The sequence below is a fragment of the Eptatretus burgeri genome, chromosome 10, assembly GCF_056783735.1.
Source record: "Eptatretus burgeri isolate ZD-2024b chromosome 10, Ebu_testis_v1, whole genome shotgun sequence".
Lineage (NCBI taxonomy): Eukaryota > Metazoa > Chordata > Myxini > Myxiniformes > Myxinidae > Eptatretus > Eptatretus burgeri.
In genome coordinates, this window is record NC_140970.1 from 8,822,510 (window position 1) to 8,849,180 (window position 26,671).

At 40.3% G+C, this 26,671-nt stretch overlaps 1 protein-coding gene across 1 annotated transcript in view; it reads left to right on the forward strand.

The window, feature by feature from the left end:
- Positions 1–827: 827 nt before the first annotated feature.
- LOC147017924 (broad substrate specificity ATP-binding cassette transporter ABCG2-like) overlaps positions 828–26,671 on the forward strand; it is a 226,472-nt gene continuing 200,628 nt past the window's right edge. The window contains exons 1-2 of the mRNA XM_085897017.1: positions 828–1,030; positions 1,152–1,211. Of these exons, the coding sequence (XP_085753143.1) occupies positions 843–1,030; positions 1,152–1,211 (248 nt within the window). The 5' untranslated portion in view covers positions 828–842. The remainder of the gene's footprint in view (positions 1,031–1,151; positions 1,212–26,671) is intronic.

The following is a 26,671-nucleotide window of genomic DNA, read 5'->3' on the forward strand; positions in this document are numbered from 1 at the left end:
ATCGTATGGCAGATGCATATTCTCCCAAGCTTTGTCGTGTGATTGTCCACCGAAGTAGTGCAGACTCCTTTCTCGTTAGGCCAACAATGCCACCGCTGCTCTTAGCATTCCTAACCCTAACCCTAACCCTAACATATAATGATGTGGTTGTGATACTACATTATTCTCCTGTCCAATCGACACATTTCAATGCCAAACGTGTAGGAAGAGGGCTCTTTGTCTTGTAGTTTATGGGAAATTATGTGATTTTCTGAAATGGTCAAAATATTCAGACGGGTTTATCCTTCAAATGTGAATATTTCATGGACCGCACACCAAAATATGAGAACAACAGGGCTAAATGTGTTACTGAGATCACGATCTTTCTTATGAGACCTGTTGTAGCTTTGTGTCAAGCCGGATGATTAAACTCCTAAAATATAGCCCTTTATCGAGGTTTACCGCTGGCCTATCAAGAGTATATATTTAACAATTGCAACTTATCAATTGGTCCGAGTATATCATACTGAAGTACAAAGTCCTATTTAGGATGCATAAACACGACAAAATAACCACGATTTTTGCAACTCTTTCCTCATGTAAACATGAAATTCAGCCTGCATTTAAGAAAGAGATTTGAATATTGCATCACCATGATTTTTTTTTTTTTCAGAGCCAATATGTATTGCAATAATAATCAGTATTGCAGCACACAGTTCTGGAATGGGGATAGCCTCAGTGAAAACCCGCCCACTAAAGATAAAAGGCTGATTTGAAATCCACAGTTCTCAGGTCGCACACCAGTAGCAGGATAAAAGGTTGCAACAACAGCGCAGCTGAATAAAAAAGGCTGAACATCAAAAATGGATCATGTGTGTGCACAGCAGGATCCACATCAAGACCTTGAGGCAGGGTCAAAAGTGAATTATGACAACACAATGAATAAAGGCTCGGTGCTCAGCTTCAAGAATGTCAACTACTATGTGAAGACTGGCAGCGGTTTACCATGTTGTCGCCAATACACCAAAAGGAAGATTCTGACGAACATCAGGTGAGTCCTCAAGTCAAATAAGCATGAAATGGAAATCTCCATGTACTTTTATTATGTTGGTTTCTTCAATATTTACATTCTTTACTCAACTGGAGCGTCTGCCTTTATTCTCAACTTGCAGTGGCATCATGAGGCCGGGAATGAATGCAATCATGGGACCAACTGGTTCTGGAAAATCTAGGTGAGTGTGACTATCCTGAGGAAGTTCATGAACCAAAGAACACTCTCACCTGAGAATAAAGTCTGCTCTTTTCTTTTTATACGTTGGCACAGCATTGTTTACTCTATTTATTGGCTGCACTCAGCAGAGGCGCTGTAATTAAATTTCAAGCGCGCACATTCTTTTTCACAGAAACTATTGATTATATTTCATATTTTTCATTTTTATAAAGTTGCTCAACAGGTGTGATAATGTTCAATCTTGTGTGATAGTGTAAAACTTGAAGTTTGCTTCAAAGATAGAACTTTATATAAACTGGATTTTCCTTCACTTTCAAGTAGTTGAACATATTGAATGTGGCCAGGTTATCATCTACCAGATGTAATGTATAAAGTGAACATGTTCCAGGGGTGAGAATTGATCAGGTTGTTGGTGGGTCTTATATTGGTTGCTCTGTTTGAGGAAAGTATATCTGTTGAAGAGACACCAGATTTGACAAAGACGTGAAGAAGCCAAAAGGACTGGAGACGCATAAAAAAACAGAAATGCTCTATTTTATAAACAAAAATTCACACACAAGTTAATTTACAGGCACTACTGTTGGAATTTTTTGTCAACATGGACCTCAATGAATCGATGGAAGCCAGACTTGATCCATTTGAAGATTGGCCAAACAACATTTCGTAGCATGCCCACTTGTTCACCCTCTCAAGCAATGATTTGCTTTTTCTTCCTCATGGGTGAAACTCCTGACATATTGTACGGAAATCCGTATTTTTGGAAAGACCCATATGGAGGTTTCTGTATGTTCATCATCAGAACGTCACGCCGCGATTGTAGGGAATTGAGATGCTTTTCTGATATGCTGATTCGTTTATTAACCCATTTCATCCAAATGGGATGCAATCAGATCATGTCAGGTATGGGAGCATGCACCAGAGCAGTGCATCGCTGCGTACACTTTCCGCCGGTATTCCAGGGGTCTCCGTCTGGCAGATTCCTGGCTCATCCCCATCCCCTTGAGATGCCGATCAACCTGCTGCAACCACGAGGCATGTGGTCGGGCCATTGGCCTCCTCCACTCATGAGGCTTCCTTGCTGAGGGAATCTGGTGAGCAGGATCAGCATCAGAAAAACAAGTCACTTGTCTATACAGCCGCAGCTGACGCTCATGGACTGTGCAGGTAACAAATATCATTTGAGTCTCTCAGCAACTGCTCGTTGGAATCTAAGTCTGATCAGTGAGAGCCAAGGATTCTACGAAGAGACCTGGTACCAAAGGAATTAAGTCTCCATCTTAGATCCCTGCTCAGAGTCCAAGTTTCACATCCATAGAGCAAGACTGGAAGCACCAAGGACCTGAATACTCAGACTTTCGTCTTCCCGCACAGGTACCGGCAGCGCCACACCCCAAGATCCAGTGAATCCATGACTCCCCAGGCCCGACCCAGATGTCTGTTGACCTCTGGCTCACAGCCAGCAGAGACATGAATCTCACTGCCAATGTAAGTGAATCTGTCCATGACCTCAACATCCTCACCATAAACAGGTACAGACAGGACAGCAGCATCCAAGATGTCATTGAAAGCCTGAATCTTAGTTTTTACCCAGGAAACCCATAATCCCAACGGCTCCAACTCCTCATTCAGCACCTGGAGGGCCCCCAAAAGGATATCTGCGAAATCAAGGTCAGAGATTTTGAAATTCCCAAATGATGCACCCGCAGCTTGATTTCTCGAACATCCTCCCAATAATCCAGTCTATACAAGTGCTGAAAAGTGTGGGGGCCAGGACACACCACTGATGAACTCCAGTAACAACTGGAAATGGTATCACCACATCTCACAGCACTCTCAGGACCAGAGTATAGTTCAGACATTAGATTCATCAGTTTTGTTGGCACTTCTGGCATTTGAACTCCTTTCAGACGTATTCCAGTTCATTTATTTCTACACGTTCATGACTCTGACCACTTGTGATGCAGTTCCCCCTGTTTATCATTTTGCTAACCTCGGATGGATGATGGACTGAGTCATCCTGCCTGCTGTTAATTCAACAGTTGGAGACTCCAAGATATTGAGCCAGCCACCCACACTGTTAAGCCAACACCAAGCTCCAGCAATGAATGTTCAGGTGAAATAAAAAAAAATTCTTCCCCAAATATCACTTTCATTTGCATTGTTTTTCTGTTACAATATGGACAGGATCACCCCCAAAATCCATATTTTGACATCAGTTTTTCAAAATGTTGTGGGAGAGCTCCACCGGACCCCCCCCCAGGAAAATCTCGTTTTTCCTTTTTTCAAAAGTTCTGCAGTTTCAACCATGCTTCCTGTCCAGTCGTGTGTGAGTAGTTAGGCTCTTCCTGATTCGGTATGTGATTATAGTTTCAAAGTTGTGGCCTTCCCCCCTGTTTTGCCGTTTGTTTTTGTGGTGCTGCATTGCTGCACCGATACATGAAAAGCATTCTGCCCCATCCCTTTCCCCTTTTTATATTCCCTTTCAGATTTCATGAAACCCCTATGTGCCCCTTTTAACAGGTTTACACTTCCACCTCTGCCTCCCATTTCAGACTTCAACCTCCCTCTCCAACCACCCCCTTGCCTTTTTCAGGCTCCCATTTATCCAGTCCTTTGCTGAGAAGTTTATATTAGATGGAGGTGAATGGAAGAATGGGTGTGTTCTGCATTTGCTGGGGAGGGTTGGAGGGTTTGAGAGTGGAGGGACCTAAAACGGAGTGGCAACTGACTTGCCTGTGAGAGCAACAGGCCTTTGTGCTTTGGCCACATTATGGTAGATACAAATAATGTTAAAAACCTTAGATTGTATCGAATGTAGGAGAAATATGCATTATGCTGGGGCTCCAACTCATCAAGAAGAGCGTTATTCCATCGAGGCTTTGGATGTGAAGAATAATGCCATTCTTTGTGGTGCACATTAAAAGCATCAAAGACCACAATCTCAGCAGAGAAGATGATGGGAGATAGCTGCATCCTATATGATCATCCTTGTCTTATGAGTTCTGCTTTTTAAGAGACTTTACTTGGATTGACACAGGATATCCACCCAGTCTTGGCTGTACCAGTTTCACATTATTCTTCACAAGGAAGGAAAACTCCTGCCAGTGTCACTCGTGAACTTCATGTGATTTTATATTATACTTGTTTTAATATGTCAGCACACTCCCAACCATTTAATGATTTTTCATTTTTACTTGCATTTTTCATGCTCCCATTTGCTCTGAAAAATGTTGAGTTTCTATGCCTCCACTGACGAAGTCACCGGAGGCATTTTGTTCTTGGGTTGACAGACGTCCGTCCGTTTGTATATCCGGCCAATTTTTTGTTTGTTTGTTTTTTGTATGCATTGTAGAAGCTCATATTTCACCCTAAGACCAAGTGTGTTTCATAATAATGGTCACACGATCACACCCAGTCTGCGACTTGCCAAATACAAAAGAAGCAATGATAATTGTGATGTAACAAACCCCTTACCCACTACTGATACTGAATGCACAAACGATCATATGATTCCTTAATTATTTATCTGAAAGGCCTAAAACCATTCCACAAGAGATAGACCAGAGAGACAGACAGGGCAGGAAAGACCCGAGCTGTGTTGAAGTGACACAGCAGGAACCGATACAGGGAGGTAATTCAGGTGCATTGTAGCTGTCTGGGGCTTGTCAGGAGGAGGAGGATGAGGATGAGAGGCATGGCTTCAGCTCCACAGACTTGACACAGCCATTCCAAGGGTGGTTCCTGGGTGTCTTCTCCATTCTCTCTGGCTGCACATGCATTTCTAGTTCCTGGCCCCCACCTTACACCATGATGTACTACGCCTACTCTCCCAACAATGGATGGTTCCCTCAATGCCAAGCATGAGATCAGGGCCCTCTCTTTGGACAAATGTCGAGCTTTCGATATATTCTGGCACCCCATCCTGCTCTTCAAACTCGTTATGGCCTCCAATGCCAACGCCACACATAGCTTACTGACTTCCTCTACTCTCATACTCAACAAGTGGTTCTCAACGAAATGCTCTCATCTCCTCCCCCTGTCAAGGCTGGAGTGTCCCAAGACAGTGTTCTGGACCCAGTCTTATTCCTGAACTTCATAAATTTTCTCTTTGACATTGGAAAATCTTCCTCATCTCTGCTTATGAGTCCACCCTCTGCCATGACATCCCTCATGCTTCAGATAGGCATGCAACAGCTTCTTCCCTCTCTTCAGATGATGATAGACGCACAAACTGGTCATACACTTGGAATATTTATTTCAATGCTGACAAATCTCACACTCTCACTCTGTCTTTCGGAAAGGACTGTCTGGCAAACCCTCCCATGGACTTTCTTAACAATCTTTGTGAAGAGGTTGTCTCTCAAATGTTTGGGCCTCACTATATCAGCCATGATCTTTCTAGGTCAAACCACAATCCGTAAGTTGGCCTCCAAAGCATGTCTCCGGTAGCGATCCTCTGTTGTGCAAAGCAAAATACTAAATCACCCATATCTCTCGTTGTATTTTCGTTAAAATGTTGAAGAACAGCTCTCATTCCACATATTTGAGGTCAAGGATTCACTTTGTACATGTAATATATTGCTGCGGTTCTGTAAAACTGCTTGCCTCCAAGGCAATGGCACACAACACACAGCGATCCCAAGGCAGTTATTTCAATAGTACATGTTTTAGCTAGTCCCTTCCATATGTCTCATGGGTAAAAGGGGAAAGATGTGTCATGTGGGACTCTCGTAGTTAGATCTGTTATATCTCTTACATTCGCACTTTAACCTTAAACCTTTTCCTTTCTGTTACATGAACCATTCAAGCAAGCACACACACCATGCAAATAAGAATGAGCACACACTACGAGCATTTCCAGCATGCGAGCGCATCTGGCCAACAGCGCACCAGTACATTGTTTTGTTGGAGTTTGCGCGCCCATTCTCCATTCAAATATGCACGCCAATTCCTAACCACCACCTCACCTCAGACTTCGCTCCACTTACCAAACCTCACCATGTTCACCGCAACCATTTCCTACAACTGGAATTCCGACTTTTATTCACCATTTCACTACGAGCGCCACGTGGCACTCGGCCATGACCATGGGTGCCACGTGCCAATTAACACTCACTACAGACACCACATCGCCACCACTTCTCACTATAGTCAGGGAGTAATATGCAAATATTTGAAGGAATTGGGCCTTCTCAAGTACAAGCATGAAATTTGGCACATGTGTAGATACGTATCACAGCAACATTTTCAGATATGGAGCCACCTCCAAAGTTACCTCCCATGATTGTGGTGGCCATTTTACAATATGGCCGACAGTATACAGAGGTTGACTGTTAATTAGGGCTTCAAGCATGGCTGAAGCTCTATTGAAATCGTTAGTATTATTATTAGGGCTTCAAGCATGGCTGAAGCTCTATTGAAATCGTTCGTATTATTATTATTAAAGGCGTTTTATGTTCTACTGACCGATTTTGTGGCGGATCTGGAGGGAAAACTGCTGGATGAAATTCAACGAAACTTAAAAGGATAATTACTCACCACCTGAAGTTTATACTATGAAATATTTGATGACTTAAGTCACGTGGTATGGCGGCCATATTGGATTTTATCCAAAACCTAAAAACATCTTCTTCTCCAGAACGGATAACACGAGAGCCTCAATCTTTTGCACACATTTGCATTGTTCCATGGTAATGTTGATTTGTTAATTTGGTCGAAATCGTTACATAATTCATATGATTTAAAATGATTCCGACTCGCCTCATTAAATATGCAAAATATGCAAATGAGAGTTGAAAAAATTTAATGACAAATTTAGATAGCACATAAACAGGGGACTCCCGATATATTTATACTATGTCTGTATTTGACCCCAGTGAGCCCCCAGCGCCCCCCAAAGTTGAAAATGACCCATTTTTGAAATGTCATAAAATCAAAACAACGCTTGGATGAAATTCAATGAAACTTATCAGTTTAATAACTCTCCACCTGAAGTTTATACTTTGAAAATTTTCATGACGTAGGTCACGTGGTATGGCGGCCATATTGGATTTTCTCCAAAACCTAAAAACATCTTCTCCAGAAGGGATAATCCGACAGCCTCAAGCTTTTGCCCACATATCCGATATTCCATGGGAATGTTAAGTTGTTAATTTGGTCAAAATCGTTATTTAATTTATATGATTTTAAATGATGCCGATTCGCCTCATTAAATATGCAAAATATGCAAATGAGTTGAAAAAATTTAATGACAAATTTAGATAGTACATAAACAGGGGACTCCAAATATGTTTATACCATGTCTGGACTTGACCCCAGTGAGGCCCCAGAGACCCCCAAAGTTTAAAATCACCCATTTTTGAAATGTCGTTAAATGAAAACAATGCTTTGATGAAATTCAATGAAACTTAACACCTTAATAACTCTCCACTTGCTGTTTATACCTTGGAAATTTTGATCACGTCGGTCACGTGGTATGGCGGCTATATTGGATTTTCTCCAAAACCTAAAAACATCTTCTTCTCCAGAAGGGGTAATACGACAGCCTCAAACTTTTGCACACATTTGCGAGGTTCCATTGCAATGCTAATTGTTAATTTCGTCGAAATCGTTGCATAATTTATATGATTAAAATGAAGCCGATTCGCCTCATTAAATATGCCAAATATGCAAATGAGAGTTGAAAAAAATCTAATGACAGATTCTGATAGGCCTTGAAGAGGGGATACCAAATATGTTTACACTATGTCTGTATTTGACCCCAGTGAGCCCCCAGAGCCCCCCAAAGTTGAAAATGACCCATTTTTGAAATGTCATAAAATGAAAACAACGCTTGGAGTAAATTCAATGAAACTTGTGCATTTAATAATTCTCCACCTGACGTTTATACTTTAAAAATTTTGATGACGTAGGTCACGTGGTATGGCGGCCATATTGGATTTTCTTCAAAACCTAAAAACATCTTCTTCTCCAGAAGGGATAATCTGACAGCCTCAATCTTTTGCACACATTTGCTAAGTTCCATGCTAATATTAATTTGTTAATTTGGTCGAAATCGTTATTTAATTTATATGATTTTAAATGATGCCAATTTGCCTCATTAAATATGCAAAATATGCAAATGAGAGTTGAAAAAATTTAATGACAAATTTAGATAGCACATAAACAGGGGACTCCCAATATATTTATACTATGTCTGTATTTGACCCCAGTGAGTCCCCAGCGCCCCCCAAATTTGAAAATGACCCATTTTTGAAATGTCATAAAATAAAAACAACGCTTGGATGAAATTCAATGAAACTTAACACCTTAATAACTCTCCACCTGAAGTTTATACTTTGAAAATTTTGATGACGTAGGTCACGTGGTATGGCGGCCATATTGGATTTTCTCCAAAACCTAAAAACATCTTCTTCTCCAGAAGCGTTAATACGACAGCCTCAAACTTTTGCACACATTTGCGAGGTTCCATTGCAATGTTAAGTTGTTAATTTCGTCGAAATCGTTGCATAATTTATATGATTAAAATGATGCCGATTCGCCTCATTAAATATGCCAAATATGCAATGAGAGTTGAAATAATTTAATGACAGATTCTGATAGGCCTTGAAGAGGGGATTCCAAATATGTTTACAGTATGTCTGTATTTTACCTCAGTGAGGCCCCAGAGCCCCCCAAAGTTGAAAATCACCCATTTTTGACATGTCGTAAAGTGAAAACCAAAAAAGATAGACAAAAAGTGACCACAAATTCTGGACGATATTTTAACGTTCTACAAGTTCGCCATTTACATTAATATGCAAATGTGGAGTTATTGGACTTTTTTGGGGACTTGAAAATTTGTCCAGCCTCGATTTGTCCAATGTGAAGTTTCTTTCTCTATCATGTATTGCTCTGGGCTTTTCAATCCTTCATTGAGATAACATGAGGGACTCCGTAGCTGGGCCACATTGCAGACTTGAACTAACTTTCTAACTCGGAAAACCCATATCATGTGACAGGGTGATAGTGTTGAAATTTGTTAAAATGGAGGCACGCCTTGAAGCCCGGGATTACTGGTTTACCAGTTTTAATTAGGGCTTCAAGCATGGCTGAAGTTCTATTGAAATCGTTAGTATTATTATTAAAGGCGTTTTTATGTTCTACTGACCGATTTTGTGGCGGATCTGGAGGGAAAACTGTTTGATGAAATTGAACGAAACTTAACAGGATAATTTCTCACCACCTGAGGTTTATACTATGAAACATTTGATGACGTAGGTCACGTGGTATGGCGGCCATATTGGATTTTAACCAAAACCTAAAAACATCTTCTTCTCCAGAAGCGATAATCTGACAGCCTCAATCTTTTGCACACATTTGCTAAGTTCCATGGTAATGTTGATTTGTTAATTTGGTCGAAATCGTTACATAATTTATATGATTTAAAATGATGCCGATTCGCCTCATTAAATATGCAAAATATGCAAATGAGAGTTAAAAAATTTTAATGACAAATTTCGATAGTACATAAACAGGGGACACCGAATATATTTATACTATGTCTGTATTTAACCCCAGTAAGCCCCCAGAGCCCCCCAAAGTTGAAAATGACCCATTTTTGAAATGTCATAAAATAAAAACAACGCTTGGATGAAATTCAATGAAACTTATCCATTTAATAATTCTCTACCTGAAGTTTATACTTTGAAAATTTTGATGACGTCGGTCACGTGCTATGGCGGCCATATTGGATTTTCTCCAAAACCTAAAAACATCTTCTTCTCCAGAAGGGATAATCTGACAGCCTCAATCTTTTGCACACATTTGCTAAGTTCCATGCTAATGTTAATTTGTTAATTTGGTCGAAATCGTTATTTAATTTATGTGATTTTAAATGATGCCGATTCGCCTCATTAAATATGCAAAATATGCAAATGAGAGTTGAAAAAATTTAATGACAAATTTAGATAGCACATCAACAGGGGACTCCTAATATATTTATACTATGTCTGTATTTGACCCCAGTGAGTCCCCAGCACCCCCCAAATTTGAAAATGACCCATTTTTGAAATGTCATAAAATAAAAACAACGCTTGGATGAAATTCAATGAAACTTATCCATATGATAACTCTCCACCTGACGTTTATAGTTTGAAAATTTTGTTGACGAAGGTCACGTGGTATGGCGGCCATATTGGATTTTCTCCAAAACCTAAAAACATCTTCTTCTCCAGAAGGGATAAGCCAACAGCATCAAGCTTTTGCACACATGTCCACTATTCCATGGGAATGTTAAGTTGTTAATTTGGTCAAAATCGTTATTTAATTTATATTATTTTAAATGATGCCGATTCGCCTCATTAAATATGCAAAATATGCAAATGAGAGTTGAAAAATTTAAAGACAGATTTAGATACTACATTAACAGGGGACTCCAAATATGTTTATACCATGTCTGTACTTGACCCCAGTGAGGCCCCAGAGACTCCCAAAGTTTAAAATCACCCATTTTTGAAATGTCGTTAAATGAAAACAATGCTTTGATGAAATTCAATGAAACTTAACACCTTAATAACTTTCCACTTGATGTTTATACTTTGAAAATTTTGATGACGTCGGTCACGTGGTATGGCAGCCATATTGGATTTTCTCCAAAACCTAAAAACATCTTCTTCTCCAGAAGGAGTAATACGACAGCCTCAAACTTTTGCACACATTTGCGAGGTTCCATTGCAATCTTAAGTTGTTAATTTCATAGAAATCGTTACATCATTTATATGATTAAAATGATGCCGATTCGCCTCATTAAATATGCCAAATATGCAAATGAGAGTTGAAAAAATTTAATGACAGATTCTGATAGGACGTGAAGAGGGGATTCCAAATATGTTTACACTATGTCTGTATTTTACTCCGTTGAGGCCCCAGAGCCCCCCAAAGTTGAAAATCACCCATTTTTGACATGTCGTAAAATGAAAACCAAAGAAGATAGACAAAATGTGACCACATATTCTGGAAGATATTTTAACGTTCTACAAGTTCGCCATTTACATTAATATGCAAATGTGGAGTTATTGGACTTTTTGGGGGACTTGAAAATTTGTCCAGCCTCGATTTGTCCAATGTGAAGTTTCTTTCTCTATCATGTATTGCTATGGGCTTTTCAATCCTTCATTGAGATAACATGAGGGACCCCGTAGCTGGACCCCATTGCAGACTTGAACTAACTTTCTAACTCGGAAAACCCATATCACGTGACAGGGTGATAGTGTTGAAATTTGTTAAAATGGAGGCACGCCTTGAAGCCCGGGATTACTGGTTTACCAGTTTCAATTATATTAAAAATCGTTTTAAGTGAATTTATCTGGCTACAAATACGAATAAAACAATGAAACCAAGCTTCTATATATCGTCATATATCATCATCATATTTTGTTGTATTTCCTTATCTTTGTTATTTTTTGTATTATTAAATAATAAGTTACGATTTATAGAGTAATCGTTTTTTGAAAACTGTATGGGCAGATATCCAATCATTAAGAACTTGAGCTATAGCAGAAGTAATCTTTTTTTTATCTACCACCAAGACAATTTGGAAACGCATAATTACAGCAATTGTACATATAATTAATTATCCACATCTGCTGGGGGTAAAGAACAGAATAACCCGTGAATGGAAAAAATATAGGCGCCAATTTTGGGATATTTCAATGTACACGTTTGAATTATTTATGAACTATTACTTACCAAAAAAGCAACAAAGTAATCAAATACAACATAAAATACAATAAACTGAATTCAAATTAGCTAACCCTGTATCAGGGTGCTGGGTCCTGGGGATCCTGTGACAGAGCAATACGATATGATTAGGTACCCGGTAATCGTGGCACTCAGATCTTTGACATAGGGCTAACAGAAATCAATAATATGAAACAATTCCTTTCTTACATATTAACGCATGCTTCAAGTTCTATGAATGCCAAATTGCTCTTTGATGCACTCCGATTTTCGTAGCAAATACGTCCTGCTTGCAGCATAGACCAAAGGGGATTTCACAGCCAAAATACGGTTCCATCTTCAAACATCACAATTTACACCATTACACGCACATAGTGCGGTTCATGGCAAAGCTGCCTTTATACATTTGCAACAGCTAACACACCCTTTTCTACACCCACAGCGAATAAGCTCTCTGGCTGAGGTGCTAACTTCAAACAACTTGGTCCAAAAGGGTTTCCAGTTCGCTGGATTCCACCAACCCCACTTCTCAGGAGAAGGTAAATCAATGATGACATGCAGTGACTTCCCCCAACAAAATCCACCCTGGTAAATAGCTCTTCTGACATGTTGTTCTAGAGCTGCCCTTGTGGGAGGAATCGCATCCATAGCTCTCCCTTTCTTTGTGAACAGTTCCTGGCATGCCTCATCAATTGTTTCAGCATTGCTTGTGCGGTCATACAAGTAAATTGTAAACTTTTCAAGCATTTTGAAGTGGTTATCAGCTAGGTCATCAGGTCCTTTTGAGAGTGCAAGAAAAGTATCTGTCACTTCTTCACACAACCTCCACGTCTCCCATGCAGTTCTCTTGCCACGGGTATAGAATGATAACACTATCACATCCTGTGTAGGCATGGAAGAATGGCAGTGCTTCAGATTTCAATGGTCCAAGGCACGTAATGATTTCATGGACAGGAATATATCTGAATGACTTTGCTGTTCCAAACACAATCCATATCTTGGATATTGAAAGTTCAGCCCCTGCAGTCACAGCTAAAACAACAACATCTGTATCGACTGTACGAATAGCGATGTGCTTGTAGCCCTGTCGTACTGTGTCTGCCAGGTGGAGGACTATCCTCGTATCGGCTTCCTCATGATCACACGGGGATAGAAAGCTGATATCCCGTTCCCTATTGCCGACGACACTGCGCCCATCGGTGCTTATAATTTCTTTCTCCGTGGAATGTTGTGCAACGTTTCCGACCAAGAATGTAAACAGCTCTTTCTTATTCTCATCAATTCCTGCCAATTTCCTGGTAGACGTACATGTGCAGCAACCCTGCGCCAGACTCCTTTACCGCGTTTCATCCTTGTCTGGGCCTTCAGACTATTATCCAGGTATCCCATACGATGTCTAAGCGACTCACATTTTGGAGTTGGCGATCCAAATATGGAATGAATACCTTCAAGGCATAATCCTCAAATGTTGTAATTGCAATTGGCTTTAGGATATTCACCATTGCATCACCATCAATAATGATAACATCAAAGTTTGGTGTGTCACAGGTAACTTCAATGCTTTTCTCAAGACACTGCATGAGATCAGACTTACTTACTTGCCGCAGCTTACCTAAAAAGGACAGCGCTGGTGGACATGCCTGATTTTCATGTTGAAAGAACTCACTTAGGTTTCCATCTCTAGACTGGCAAGCAATATACAGCCTTGAAAAAAGGGAGCAATCGCTTTTGAGAGATGACAGTTGTACGCTTGCTTTAGATTTTTCTCTGGGAGATGGTCGGCTGAACAGAGACAATTTGTGGAACTGAGTTTTATTGACATTCAGGTTCAAATGAACCTGAAAACTTCATTTGTAGGTCATTCATATCTCTTCTGACGATTTTTGCAGCTCGAGACAAGCATATTGCTTCTTCATCATAATCTTCAATTTCACAGGCTTTCCACAGGGCAGACCCAATGTTCTCATCGAACGCCAGCAAAATATCCCTCCCTTGCCTGTGAGCTGTCATGTATGGAAAATGGGAGAGAATCCGATTTTTCAATTTCGTACTGTGAGGTCGACCTTCATTTGGTAGTCCCAGTTGTTCTAATCTTCTGCTATAGAGTTTGATTATATCCGCAAGCTTGAATAATGGAACCACTTCTTCCTCCATCTGTGCTTCTTCAATGTACAGTATGTTCCAAGTTTAGCAAGGGCAATACCATGACGTATTTCATCTTTGCTCTTTTCTTTTATTTATTTCTGTTTTTCAGCTGCTCTGTGTACAAACCAACAAGACACTTTGGATGATATTTCGCCTCTTGTGCGACGAGATCCCCAGCACTTAATTGCGTAAGAAGTTTTTCGTCTTGCAGGTCTATTGCACATCTTCGAACATGACTATCGAGACGAAATGTAGAGGCTTCACGGAGAGGTTCTTGTAGTGAAGGTTTCTCACAGAAAAAAAGGTTCTTCGCAGCTTCACCCGGGCTGCTACTTCATTGCATGAACATCTTGTGTGAAAATGGCTGCGGTTCCCCCTCATGCTCTGAAGATGCATGCCTCTTCTGTGCTCTACTAAGTTTTGTACAATTAAACTTCATGTAACATGATTTATGCCACTTTTCTTGGTGGCCTGCAAGAGTCTTCTCGATCCCAGATCCTTCATCGAGGTTCCCTACATCTATGGGGATGGGCAGCTCACCAATTTCACTGAAACTAATGATATTCCTTGCTAATGTGGAATACCCTTGACCAGCACTCGGTCTTTTGGATTGCGCAGGATATTGTAAAAGTTCTGGGATATCTGCTGACAAAGTACACAAATATTCCAGTCAATTTCTTATGGTGTTTTTTTACTTGCACTAATAGAAGTCATTGGGTTGAACTGTTTATGGCTTTTAGTAGACTTCATTATGTGTATATCTTCTAATCTTCACACATCTGCAACTGTACAAAAAGAAATTAGAAAACTGAATAAATACTACATGCATTAAAACGTATTAAAAATTCCGAACCAAATTCTCAGAGATGATCAGAGACTGTCTCTGTTGTTCACACAGTCACATGAAATACAATGTAACTCAAAGATATCGAACACAAATTCAGAGATCTATGGTCGTAATGTTAATAATAGCTTAGTTTGCATATCCCAGATGTAAAACAATTCAAAACCCAACAAAAAATTTCATTACCAAAGACTATTTGGCCATCTGGAATCACATATATTATATATAGTATAAAATTTTGTCCGCCCTCTTGGAAAATGGTGGCTGCAGCAAGGGGAGGCAACTTTTCAGGTGGCTCCATATCTGAAATGAATTGCATGACATAACTCTACCAGCGTGCACAATTCTATGCTTGTACGTAAAATAGCCCAATTCTCTCAAATATCTGCCCCACTACTATGGATGCCAAGACAAGAGCGCCTGTTTTATGACGCCAAGACAAGAGCGCCAAGAGCGCCTGTACTGCCCCATGGTCGTCAAATCCATACCGAAACCTCAATGGACCTGGAGGGGACGTGGGTCGAGATGTGTGAAGGAATAATGAAAAGAGATAGACCTCCTCCTCCTGACAAGCCCCAGCAGCTGCAAGGATACACCTGAATTACATCCCTGCGTCGGTTCCTGCTGTGTCACTTCAACACAGCTCTGGTCTTTCCTGCCTTGTCTGTCTCTCTGGTCTATCTCTTGTGGAATAGCCTCGACAGACAGCAAGGGACTGTTTGGGCCTTCTGGATAAGACCCTGGCATGTCGATGCGTGAAGACTGAGAATAGGAGGTGCTTTGGTGTCGACCACATAGAAGTCGAAGCATTGACGACCCAGCAGAGCATTGTAGCTTGCTTATTCAATAATGAGGGATGGTGCCAACACTGTAGCTTTTCAATAGGATCATTGAGTTAATCGTCTTGACTGGCTTTTCTATGGAATTGAATATTCTGCAAGAGAATATTGATACCTGTGCTCCAGTCAACCTTAACCTTTACCCTATGGCCATTGATGTTGATGTTTGCAAACCAAGAGACATCTGGTTTCATGACCTGCGTGTCTCCTACCAGCAGTGTAGATACGCCATCAATGTACAAGTCACTAAGAGATGGCAGTTCAATCTATGCCGTGCTCGTCGCCAATGTACGAACATGCTTGGATTGTCGGCAGATCTCTGCAAAATGGTTCTGCTTATTGCAGTTCCTGCAGCATTTCCCAAAGGTAGGGCATTGGCGAGGTTGATGAATATGCCCACAGCTCTCACAATTTTGGGTGTGCTTATTGCTCTTGGTCAACCCAGGCTTGGGTGCAAAGGGACCCTTGCCAGCAGGCTTGAGACTGCGACGCCCTTGGTGGCGAATCAAGTCCAATGTCTTGGGAAGCCTGGTGGAAGTGGCTGATGTGGCAGTCGATGTCATAGCCCTTGCATGTGATCGACTCGTCTCATCAGCTAAACAGAGAATTATGGTTTTTTAAAAGTCGGGCTCGGTTCACATAAGACACTCTTTTAATGTGAGGTTGCACGTGGAAAAAATGATTTTATCCCTCATCATGTTATCAGTCTCGGTGAATTTGCATGCCTTCACCATGATGCGCAGCTTGTTGAAGCACGATTCGAATGACTGACCTTCAGACTCAGAGGCAAATGCCCAGAGCTTGAATCGCTCATGAACAAGGTTCTTCCACTGGTTACAGTATGTGTTGAATCCCTTTGTGACAGTTTTGAATACCTTCGAAGCAACCGCTGACTCAAACGGAAGATTCTCGAATGCATTCACAGCATCTGGCCCAGCACAGTTTAGCAAGATGGTGACCTTTCGACTGTGGCTCATCGACTCGAGGTCGGCAGACTCAAGACACCAATCAAGGTCCTTACTCCAGCATCACCAGTTCTCAGCTACATTCCCATCTAGCCAGAGATAACCAGGCGGTTCACATTCCATCGCTGTTGATGAAGAAAATCCCGAATCTCTGACATCATGTAATGATGACGGACACTATGTAATGTGGACCAACTGCCGGATTTATTGGCACATAAGCAAGCACGTACAGGGCAGAGGAATACAGCCAATCATGCAAGCATATAATTCAACAATGTCATTACATATATATCGTATCGATGAATTCGTCCTTCAAGGAGTGGGGTGGGAGGAGGCCAGGGGAAGGAGTGGGAAGAGGGACCCGATGTAGCCCAGCAATGCTGGGTACCCATGCTAGTCATATATAAATTTTGATGCAGTTCATGTGTTCGGAAAAATAAATAAATCCAAAGCAGTTTCCAAAGTGATCTCCAATATGGCTGCCAAATATAAGATCACCCATATATCTGTTTGTATTTTGGGTTGCATGTTGAGTTAAGAGTCCAAACCAATATAACCGAGGCCAAGCATTTCATTTCTTCACAACACAATGGCTATCTCATAATGTACAAAACTGAAGGCAGTATATCTATTATAATATATGTTGACTGTAATCCTTAATGGCGTTCCGATTAAATGGACTGCTTTATCAAAAAATTTGCCTGCATGTTAGAGAGTATGATGTATAGATGAAGTTTTTGTTTTTTGTTTTTTGCATGCATGCATGCATGCATGCAAGACAAGTGTAGGTGATATATATATATATATATATATATATATATATATATATATATATATATATATATATATATATATATATATATATACATATATATATATATATATATATATATATATATATATATATATATATACATATATATATATATACATATACATATACATATATATATATATATATATATATATATATATATATATACACATATATATTGCTTAATCGAACGAAGATGCATTCGCACTATTTTTTTTTCTTTCTCACACTATTGACAATTGACATGCACTTTACCGCCATGTGCTCATTCTGGGGTAGATGCGTGACTTCCACAACCATAAGAATGATATGTAGAGTATTAACTCAAATAGCGAGAAGGGCACTGGGTGGAGCGCATTCCTCTGCCAGGCTTAACTGTTTACATTTTGTATCCTAATGATAGGCGGGATCTGCATCCAGACCTTCATCAAAATTTAATCGGCTTGTTCTTGTTACTTACCCAACTCATCCACCTAGATTTGTTATAACTCATCCACAACATTTTGAAATGCCATGCTATATATTGTTTTTGGCCTTATCTCTCAATGGTGAAGAATCACTTCAAAAACTAGAGTTCATTAAACATGATACCCCACATAGTGTTCCAGTATATACACTTCAATTTTAATAAAATAATGATTTTAACAAGTTAACTACCAACTGCGAGTATACTCCTTGTGCTGGGTGAACCAGATTCTGCCACGATGAGTATTCTCGTAAAAAATAGATAACACTATTGTATTGCAAACAGAATATGTTGCCATGCCAGAGAATGCAACAAATGATCTGCTGTCAATTTGGTGAACATAAATCCGTATAATCATCATGATCATCATTATCAGTATCCATGAGAAGTTTTGCCACTTCATCTTCATTCATATGTGCCATTTTGAAGGGTATTGACAAGTATCAAAATGTAAAACAAGTGGTTCTCGGCACATGATCTACCATTATTAATGAGGCAATTCCAATGTCGACCCATTCCTAAAAATAGTACTACCAGATAGCTCTTGCCTAACATGGAATATAAAATCTTGTCCCACTGCCTCTGATGAGTTTTATCATAATTTAGGGTTTCCTCAGCAATGGATAAGAAATGAACTTAGATTTGTTCATAGCAGGGTAAAATTTGAAAATAAATGATATATTATGCACATGCATACTTGGCTTGCAGATGGGAGTGGTGTTTGCTCTAAGAGTTGGCTGTCAATGTGTTTAAGATCGTTTAAAAAAAATCCAGAAGTTTAACTTGACTGAAGCAGTTTTATACATCACATTATACACTGTAATAAGACAACGTTGAGCCAGTTTATGAGATGGAGGAATTATTGATCACCATGATAGATGTACAGAGCCTTATGGCAGCTTTTTCTTCATTTCCTATACTGCACCATCTCACATGCCACGTGCTCTAATGCTATATACAGTGGGGAGAACAAGTATTTGATACACTGCCGATTTTGCAGGTTTTCCCACTTACAAAGCACGTAGAGGTCTGTAATTTTTATCATAGGTACACTTCAACTGTGAAAGACGGAATCTAAAACAAAAATCCTGAAAATCACATTGTATGATTTTTAAATAATTAATTTTCATTTTATTGCATGAAATAAGTATTTGATCACCTACAAACCAGTAAGAATTCCGGCTCTCACAGACCTGTTAGTTTTGTCTTTAAGAAGCCCTCCCATTCTCCATTCATTACCTGTATTAACTGCACCTGTTTGAACTCGTTATCTGCATAAAAGACAGCTGTCAACAATCAATCAATCAGACTCCAACCTCTCCACAATGGGCAAGACCAGAGAGCTGTCTAAGGACATCAGGGACAAAATTGTAGACTTGCACAAAGCTGGGATGGGCTACAGGACAATAGGCAAGCAGCTTGGTGAGAAGGCAACAACTGTTGGCGCAATTATTAGAAAATGGAAGAAGTTCAAGATAACAGTCAATCTCCCTCGGTCTGGGGCTTCATGCAAGATCTCACCTCGCGGAGCCTCAATGATCATGAGAAAGGTGAGGGATCAGCCCAGAACTACACAGCGGGACCTGGTCAATGACCTGAAAAGAGCTGGGACCACAGTATCAAAGAAAACCATAAGTAACACACTACGCCGTCATGGATTAAAATCCTGCAGTGCATGCAAGGTCCCTCTGCTCACGCCAGCGCATATCCAGGCCTGTCTGAAGTTTGCCAATGACCATCTGGATGATCCAGAGGAGGAATGGGAGAATTTCATGTGGTCTGATGAGACCAAAATAGAGCTTTTTGGTTTAAACTCCACTCCCCGTGTTTGGAGGAAGAAGAAGGATGAGTACAACCCCAAGAACACCATTCCAACCGTGAAGCATGGAGGTGGAAACGTCATTCTTTGGGGATGCTTTTCTGCAAAGGGGACAGGACGACTGCACCGTATTGAGGAGAGGATGGATGGGGCCATGTATCGTGAGATCTTGGCCAACAACCTCCTTCTCTCAAAAAGAGCATTGAAGATGGGGCGTGGCTGGGTCTTCCAGCATGACAACGACCCGAAACACACAGCCAGGGCAACTAAGAAGTGGCTCCTAAGAAGAAGTAACTAAGAAGAAGAAGAAGTAGCCCAACTAAGAAGCTAAGCCCAACTAAGAAGAAGTAAGAAGCATCTCAAGGTCCTGGAGTGGCCTAGCCAGTCTCCAGACCTGAACCCAATAGAAAATATTTGGAGGGAGCTGAAAGTCTGTGTTGCCCAGCGACAGCCCCGAAACCTGAAGGATCTGGAGAAGATCTGTATGGAGGAGTGGGCCAAAATCCCTGCTGCAGTCTGTGCAAACCTGGTTAAGAACTACAGGAAACGCCTGATCTCTGTAATTGCAAACAAAGGTTTCTGTACCAAATATTAAGTTCTGTTTTTCTGATGTATCAAATACTTATTTCATGCAATAAAATGCAAATTAATTATTTAAAAATCATACAATGTGATTTTCAGGATTTTTGTTTTCGATTCCATCTTTCACAGTTGAAGTGTACCTATGATAAAAATTACAGACCTCTACGTGCTTTGTAAGTGGGAAAACCTGCAAATTCGGCAGTGTATCAAATACTTGTTCTCCCCACTGTATATCGATATATTGCATAGTTCTTGGAAGTATTATGAAGGCGATTTGTATTATACAGTGTTCAAATATATAATTAAATTTAAATAAAGGTTTATAGAGGATGAAAGGCATATAAATAAATAAAAATTACAGGTTCTGCCACCATTTTCTCCAGTGTCCATTACACGACCCTTTGTAACACGTTACATTATTTATTTGTGTCTGTTGCATGTTTCCATTATGACGTACATAAAAACAGTAAGTTTCCTGTTTGGAATTATTTTTCAATTTTATTTGACTGCCAGGCAGGCAGACAGAGTAAAAATAAAATTATCTCACTCCTCTCTGCGCATGTGCAGTCGGGACGAATTCTGAGCCAAGGTAGGGTAAAACGAGAGGTTGGTTTTCCTAATCATATTCCGATTCGTTTTCAAAATATAACATTCAATTTAAATAAGTTGTTCCTCGATCATAAGACGGCCAGATGGACGGATGGATGGACAGACATGAACCAATTGCTTAATCCCACTTTTCACTTCACGTGCACAGAGTAATTATCTTATCCGGATCCAAATCTTCACCAACATCTCATAAATTCATCCCTGTCACACACGCAATCTGTCCAGCAATGTTCGTCCAAATTAGTCCATAACTTTTTGAGATATCCTGCTCACAGACAGCAAACAACCAAACACAACCAGGCTGAACAGTTTGCGTTTTGTATCCCACTGATTGGCTGAATCTGCATCCGTACCTTAACCAAATTCTAATCGGCTTGTTATTTTCACCGACCCAAATCCACCTCGTTTTGTCATAACACGTCCAGAACTTTTTGAGATATTGTTACGGATTCGGGGTTCGAGTTCGCCCTTGAGGGGAAGTGCTCAGGTTACTCCTGAACACACGGTCCTGAGGCCACCTGGCACGAATAAGTTTGTGCTCCGGTGGGTTGCGAAGCAACCATAAACGCCGATTAGTACTGCCAATCCTGGCAGGGTTACACTACTTGGTGTGATACCTTACCTGTGGATGGCTGCCCCAAGGTGCATCTCGTGCTCTCAGCGCACAGCCGGATTTCTGCTGAGCGATGCAGTCAGTGTGTGCTGGCTAAAAAGAGCAAATGACGTGGGGTATAACTTTCTGGCTATCACTAACGTGCAGATTGTGCTGGACCAATGGAGGAAAAGACAGGATGAGCTGTGTACCTTTATAACACAGGCATGTATATATATATATATATATATATATATATATATATATATATATATATATATATATATATATATATATATATATATATATGTATATATATATATATATAAATATATATATATATATATATATATATATATATATATGTATATATGTATATATATAAATATATATATATATATATATATATATATATATATATATATATATATATATATATATATATATATATATATATATATATACACATGAAATGCATGGTCTGTGCGGTGGTGAGTCAGTCCGTGAAGCACTGTTATTTATGCCTATTAATCAAGTACTGTTTGAACGTTGGTTGGGCACCACACAAACGTCTATAAATTATGTACTATTGGAATATTCCTTTCACAGTGAAGCTGCAACTATATGTCTCAGGACACAAATGACCCCAAAAGACCAAAAAATCCTTAAAGAACCAGAATTCCAAAAGATCCCTTCGACCTTTTCACCCTTTAGACCCCTTACACCCTTCAGACAGATGAGACAGCTTAGACCCTTGACCACTTAGACCACTTGGACCTTTTTATATCACAAATTAAATTTCAAATAAATATAATATCAGCAATATTACAAATAAATTTGTGGAAAAGAAATGTTTGTATTATGGTGCCAACACAGCAAATCTGTGACGTCAGCCACTGCAATGATGTGTGGAGAGTCAAGTGGAGTGAGTCGGATCCACACTAGGCTGTATATATTGTTACGGTTGTGGAGGTAGATGGAGGAATTTAATATGGAATTTAGTTTTGCATTGAGTTGTTTGGTCCGTGGAGGTGTAGGAGACATCTCGATGAAATCAAGTCGGGAAACTGAGCTTAAGCGTTACGTGTCACCACACATGGGGTGGTACCGTGTTAATTAGCTAGGGTTAAAGAATAAGCTTCTTTAAAGAAAAGAATAAGGTTAAAGAATGATTACCCCTCTAACCTATTCCTACGTTTTTACATTTACAAGCGAGCCAAGCGTGCCGAGCAGGCAGAAGCCCCACCTCCAAGGGTGATGGCGGGTGAAGTCACGCACCTGAGGCTGATGATTGATGTGCGTGATGTCAGAGGCTAGCCAGGTGTGCCAAGCGGGCGGAAGCCCTGCCTTCCTGGGTTTCGGGTGAGCAACCCACGAACCATAGGAGGAAGCGGTGGTTCGGCATGACGTCGAAGAAGAAGGGTTGGTTGCACAGTAATCGTGAGAGATTGGTAGCTCACGCACGATACCAGTGTGAAGAGGCGAGAGATCGAGAGAGCGCACACACGCAGTCGAGAAAGAGCATAGTTAGGAGATGGCCTGTAAGAACAGGGTTTTACAGCTGGCTTTATTTCGATGCACAAAGAGGACGGCACAATTCTTGTATTCGTGTTGAGGCGATTTGGCTCGCATGGTTTTGGCACACTGGCCTTTGTCTCTTGGTTTGGTCGTGAGGAACTAGCCTCCTGCATGTAAATAGTAGGTCGGTGAGGATGATCGATGCACAAAGCAGCTGCATGGGTCTCTGAGCCTTGGTGTTGAGTTCCTCTCACGGATTGCCTGGGGTATGTTTGTCCTGCGATGAGAGAAGCGATTTAGCGCCATTTTGCGCGTATCTGCACATGCAAGTATAAGCACCTCAATTCCAAGTGCTACAAAGACCAGCTCTGGGCCAAGCTAAGTGCAAAAATAAAAGGAGGGATTTTCTTTTCTTTAGTTTCCATTTGTCTGTATTTAAGTCTGTGCGTCGAGGTGCCTCGACTTAGACTTTTATTTCCTTCACGTTATTAGCGAACGCAGTGAGCTTCGTACTTAACGCGTGCACATGAGAATAGCAAGCAACAACAACAACACAATACCCCTGGCAATTTGGAATCCGTGTCGTTGGCTATGACCCTTTTGCTTCCGGTTTTTTTTAAATGCTGTGTGGTGTATAAACACGATTGGGTTTTATTTCTATCTTGTGAATATTACTTAACGCGTGCACATGAGAGAATAGGAAACAACAACAACATCAACACAATACCCTGGCAATTGTGAATCTGTGTCGTTGGCTATGACCCTTTTGCTTCCGTTTTTTTTTTTTTTTTGCTTCTGGTTTTTTTTTTTGTTTCCGGTTTTTGTCATGGGGAATGATACATGCCGGGAGATAAAGGCATCGTCGGAGACATGAAAGATCCAAATATGAGACATGGTGTATATTTCCTCCACTGATTTTAATAAAGATATCTCCTGCATCATCAAAAAATAATTTTTAATCGTGATTTACGTTATTTGATCGCTGATCCCGAATCCAGGCCGAAGTAACCGGAAATTGCGTATACAGTTGTGAACAAGTTATAGGTAAAGTCAGAAGCGAATGTTAGAAGGTTACTACGTTCGCTTCTAGTATTTATTATCAGCGTCTCGCGTATAGTTAGAGAGCGCAGTGACATTGACATAAAGTATTGAACACGAAAGGTTTCAAGGTGTCATTTGATGGCCCATGGCATGAAAAACTAAATAAACCGTTTCTTGAGTTTGGCCACCATGGCCTTCAAAGGTTTTAGGTCCCTGAAAAAGGCCCCTTTTGTACTTTTAATCAAACTATCGAGCACGAGAAAAACGAAAATTGAAATCATTGATTTATTGAACTGAAATCATGAAATGACAATTCAAGAATGAAAATACACAGGCTTGGTAGTTTGAGAGCCAGGTGGATCTTAATCATAAAGTTGAGTACAAAAGGTTTGATTTTTTAATTCTATTGCAATTGGCCTACCAATGAAGGAATCGGGCATCTTAAGTATTGCAGTCCTGGGGTTTGGTCCCCGGGGGTCCCAAAATAAGACCCCAAAATCCATTTTAATTAAAAAATCGAGTACAACATTTGTTTCAAGTCAGTTTCATTTGGATGACCCCTCAAAGTATAACGATGCAACTTAAGACGCAAAATTGTCTGGGGTTACTAATTAAGACGCATACTAATTAGGGACCAATTAATGATTTATTCACACTTTCGAGTACATTCAAAATTATTTTTTACATATGGTCATTTAGTCACTCCTGATATTATATCAACAACTTAAGATGTGATTTTTTCCTGGGGTTTACAGATAAGATGGGGGCGTTTGGACCCATAGGGGTGGCTGGATGCTGAAAATCGAATTTATAAAAAAAATGGAGTACATAAATTATGATTGGAGCCCTGGATAAAACATTTCTCCCAGTGAACCAAAATGTAACTTAAGACACAAAATTGTCTGGGGTTACTAATTAAGATGAATACTAATTACAGATCAATTTTAATGATTTATTCACACTTTTGAGTACATTCAAAAAATTTTTTACATATGGTCATTTATTCACTCCTGACACTATATCAACAACTTAAGACGTCATTTTTCATGGGGTTTGCATATAAGATGGGGGCATTTTAACCCTGATGTAGGCCTACGTTGTCGGTGTTTAGTAATAAAATGAATAAAAAAAATTTATTTCAGTTTCGAAGTTTTCAATAAAAATTTAGAATTCCTGGATTGATTTTGTTTGACAATTTTCTTTTTATTACAAGTATGTCGCCGGATTAGCCTGTGACCTATGGGGATCTGTCACAAAACATTTTGATTACCAGTTTGGCATGTTGTTCACGGAGAATCGATATCAACTTTGATACTTATGAAAGACCCTCTATCAAGGATTGTGAGCGAGAGTGCAGATCAGCTGTTGTGGGAGGAGAGCTAGTTATCGAAGGACCTCGGCAAAAAAGAGACACAAGCTTCAGGAAACTGCTAGAGAGGGAGTCCTTCAAACGAGAGTTACCCGTCTTTCTGGAGAAGAATTGGTCGAGCAACTTCTACATGGAACTTCTACTGGACAGAGAGGTCTATTTGGGAGTGATGGGAGAGTGCACTCGATACCTCGTAGAAGATGGAGCAGTACATGCTGAATCAGTCCCATCTCTAAGCTGTAATCATTCCAAGGCCGACACTAGCGTAATCCTTCACATGATTGAGGCCGACAACTCCACAGCTGGAGACATTGTTATAAGAGCTTCAGACACCGACATTCTTGTGTTGCTCCTGCACCATCTTCATCGTGTGTCATCCATTGTCTGGATGGAGGTTGGTACCAGAGGACACAGCAATCTTCGTTATGTAAATGTAACCAAGATTGCTGCTACTATAGGACATGAGATGTGTGCCGCACTTCCTGCACTACACACATTCACTGGCTGTGACTATACTTCTTCCTTTGCCAGAAAAGAAAAGAGCAAGCCATATGAGATTGTAGCAAAAAGTGACAAGTTCCAGAAAGCTTTCGCTTCAATGAGTCGCATTGTCGCAACAGAGGAAATCACCAAAGTCTTGCAAGATTTTGTCTGTGTCTTGTACGGAGGACGGAAAATTGTTCCACTCAACAAACACCGCTTCAACGTGGTCGACAAAACCTAAGATCGAAAGTCAAATGCTGGGCATCCATTCGACAAGCTCAAAAGCATTTCAGGCAGTACCATCCCAGCGTGTGAAGCGGAACTAGCTCCGCACATCGATAGGAGTGCATTTGTTGCTAGACTGTGGGGCAGTGCTCATCAACAATACCTGGACAAAACACCTCCAAACGGATGGGAAAATGTCGATGGCGAATTTCGCGTTATTTGGTTCGATGGAGAACAGCTGCCCCCTGCACTCATTCCAGCGATACAGGTTCAGACAGAGGCAAATTACAATGCTGACGATACTCAGGGCGATGGTGATATGGATGACGATGTCGATGAAGATCATGATCCTTTGCCAATGGAAATGGAGTCATCCGATGAAGACAGCGATGATGATTACGAGTGAGATGATCACAGTCCTTATTAGGACA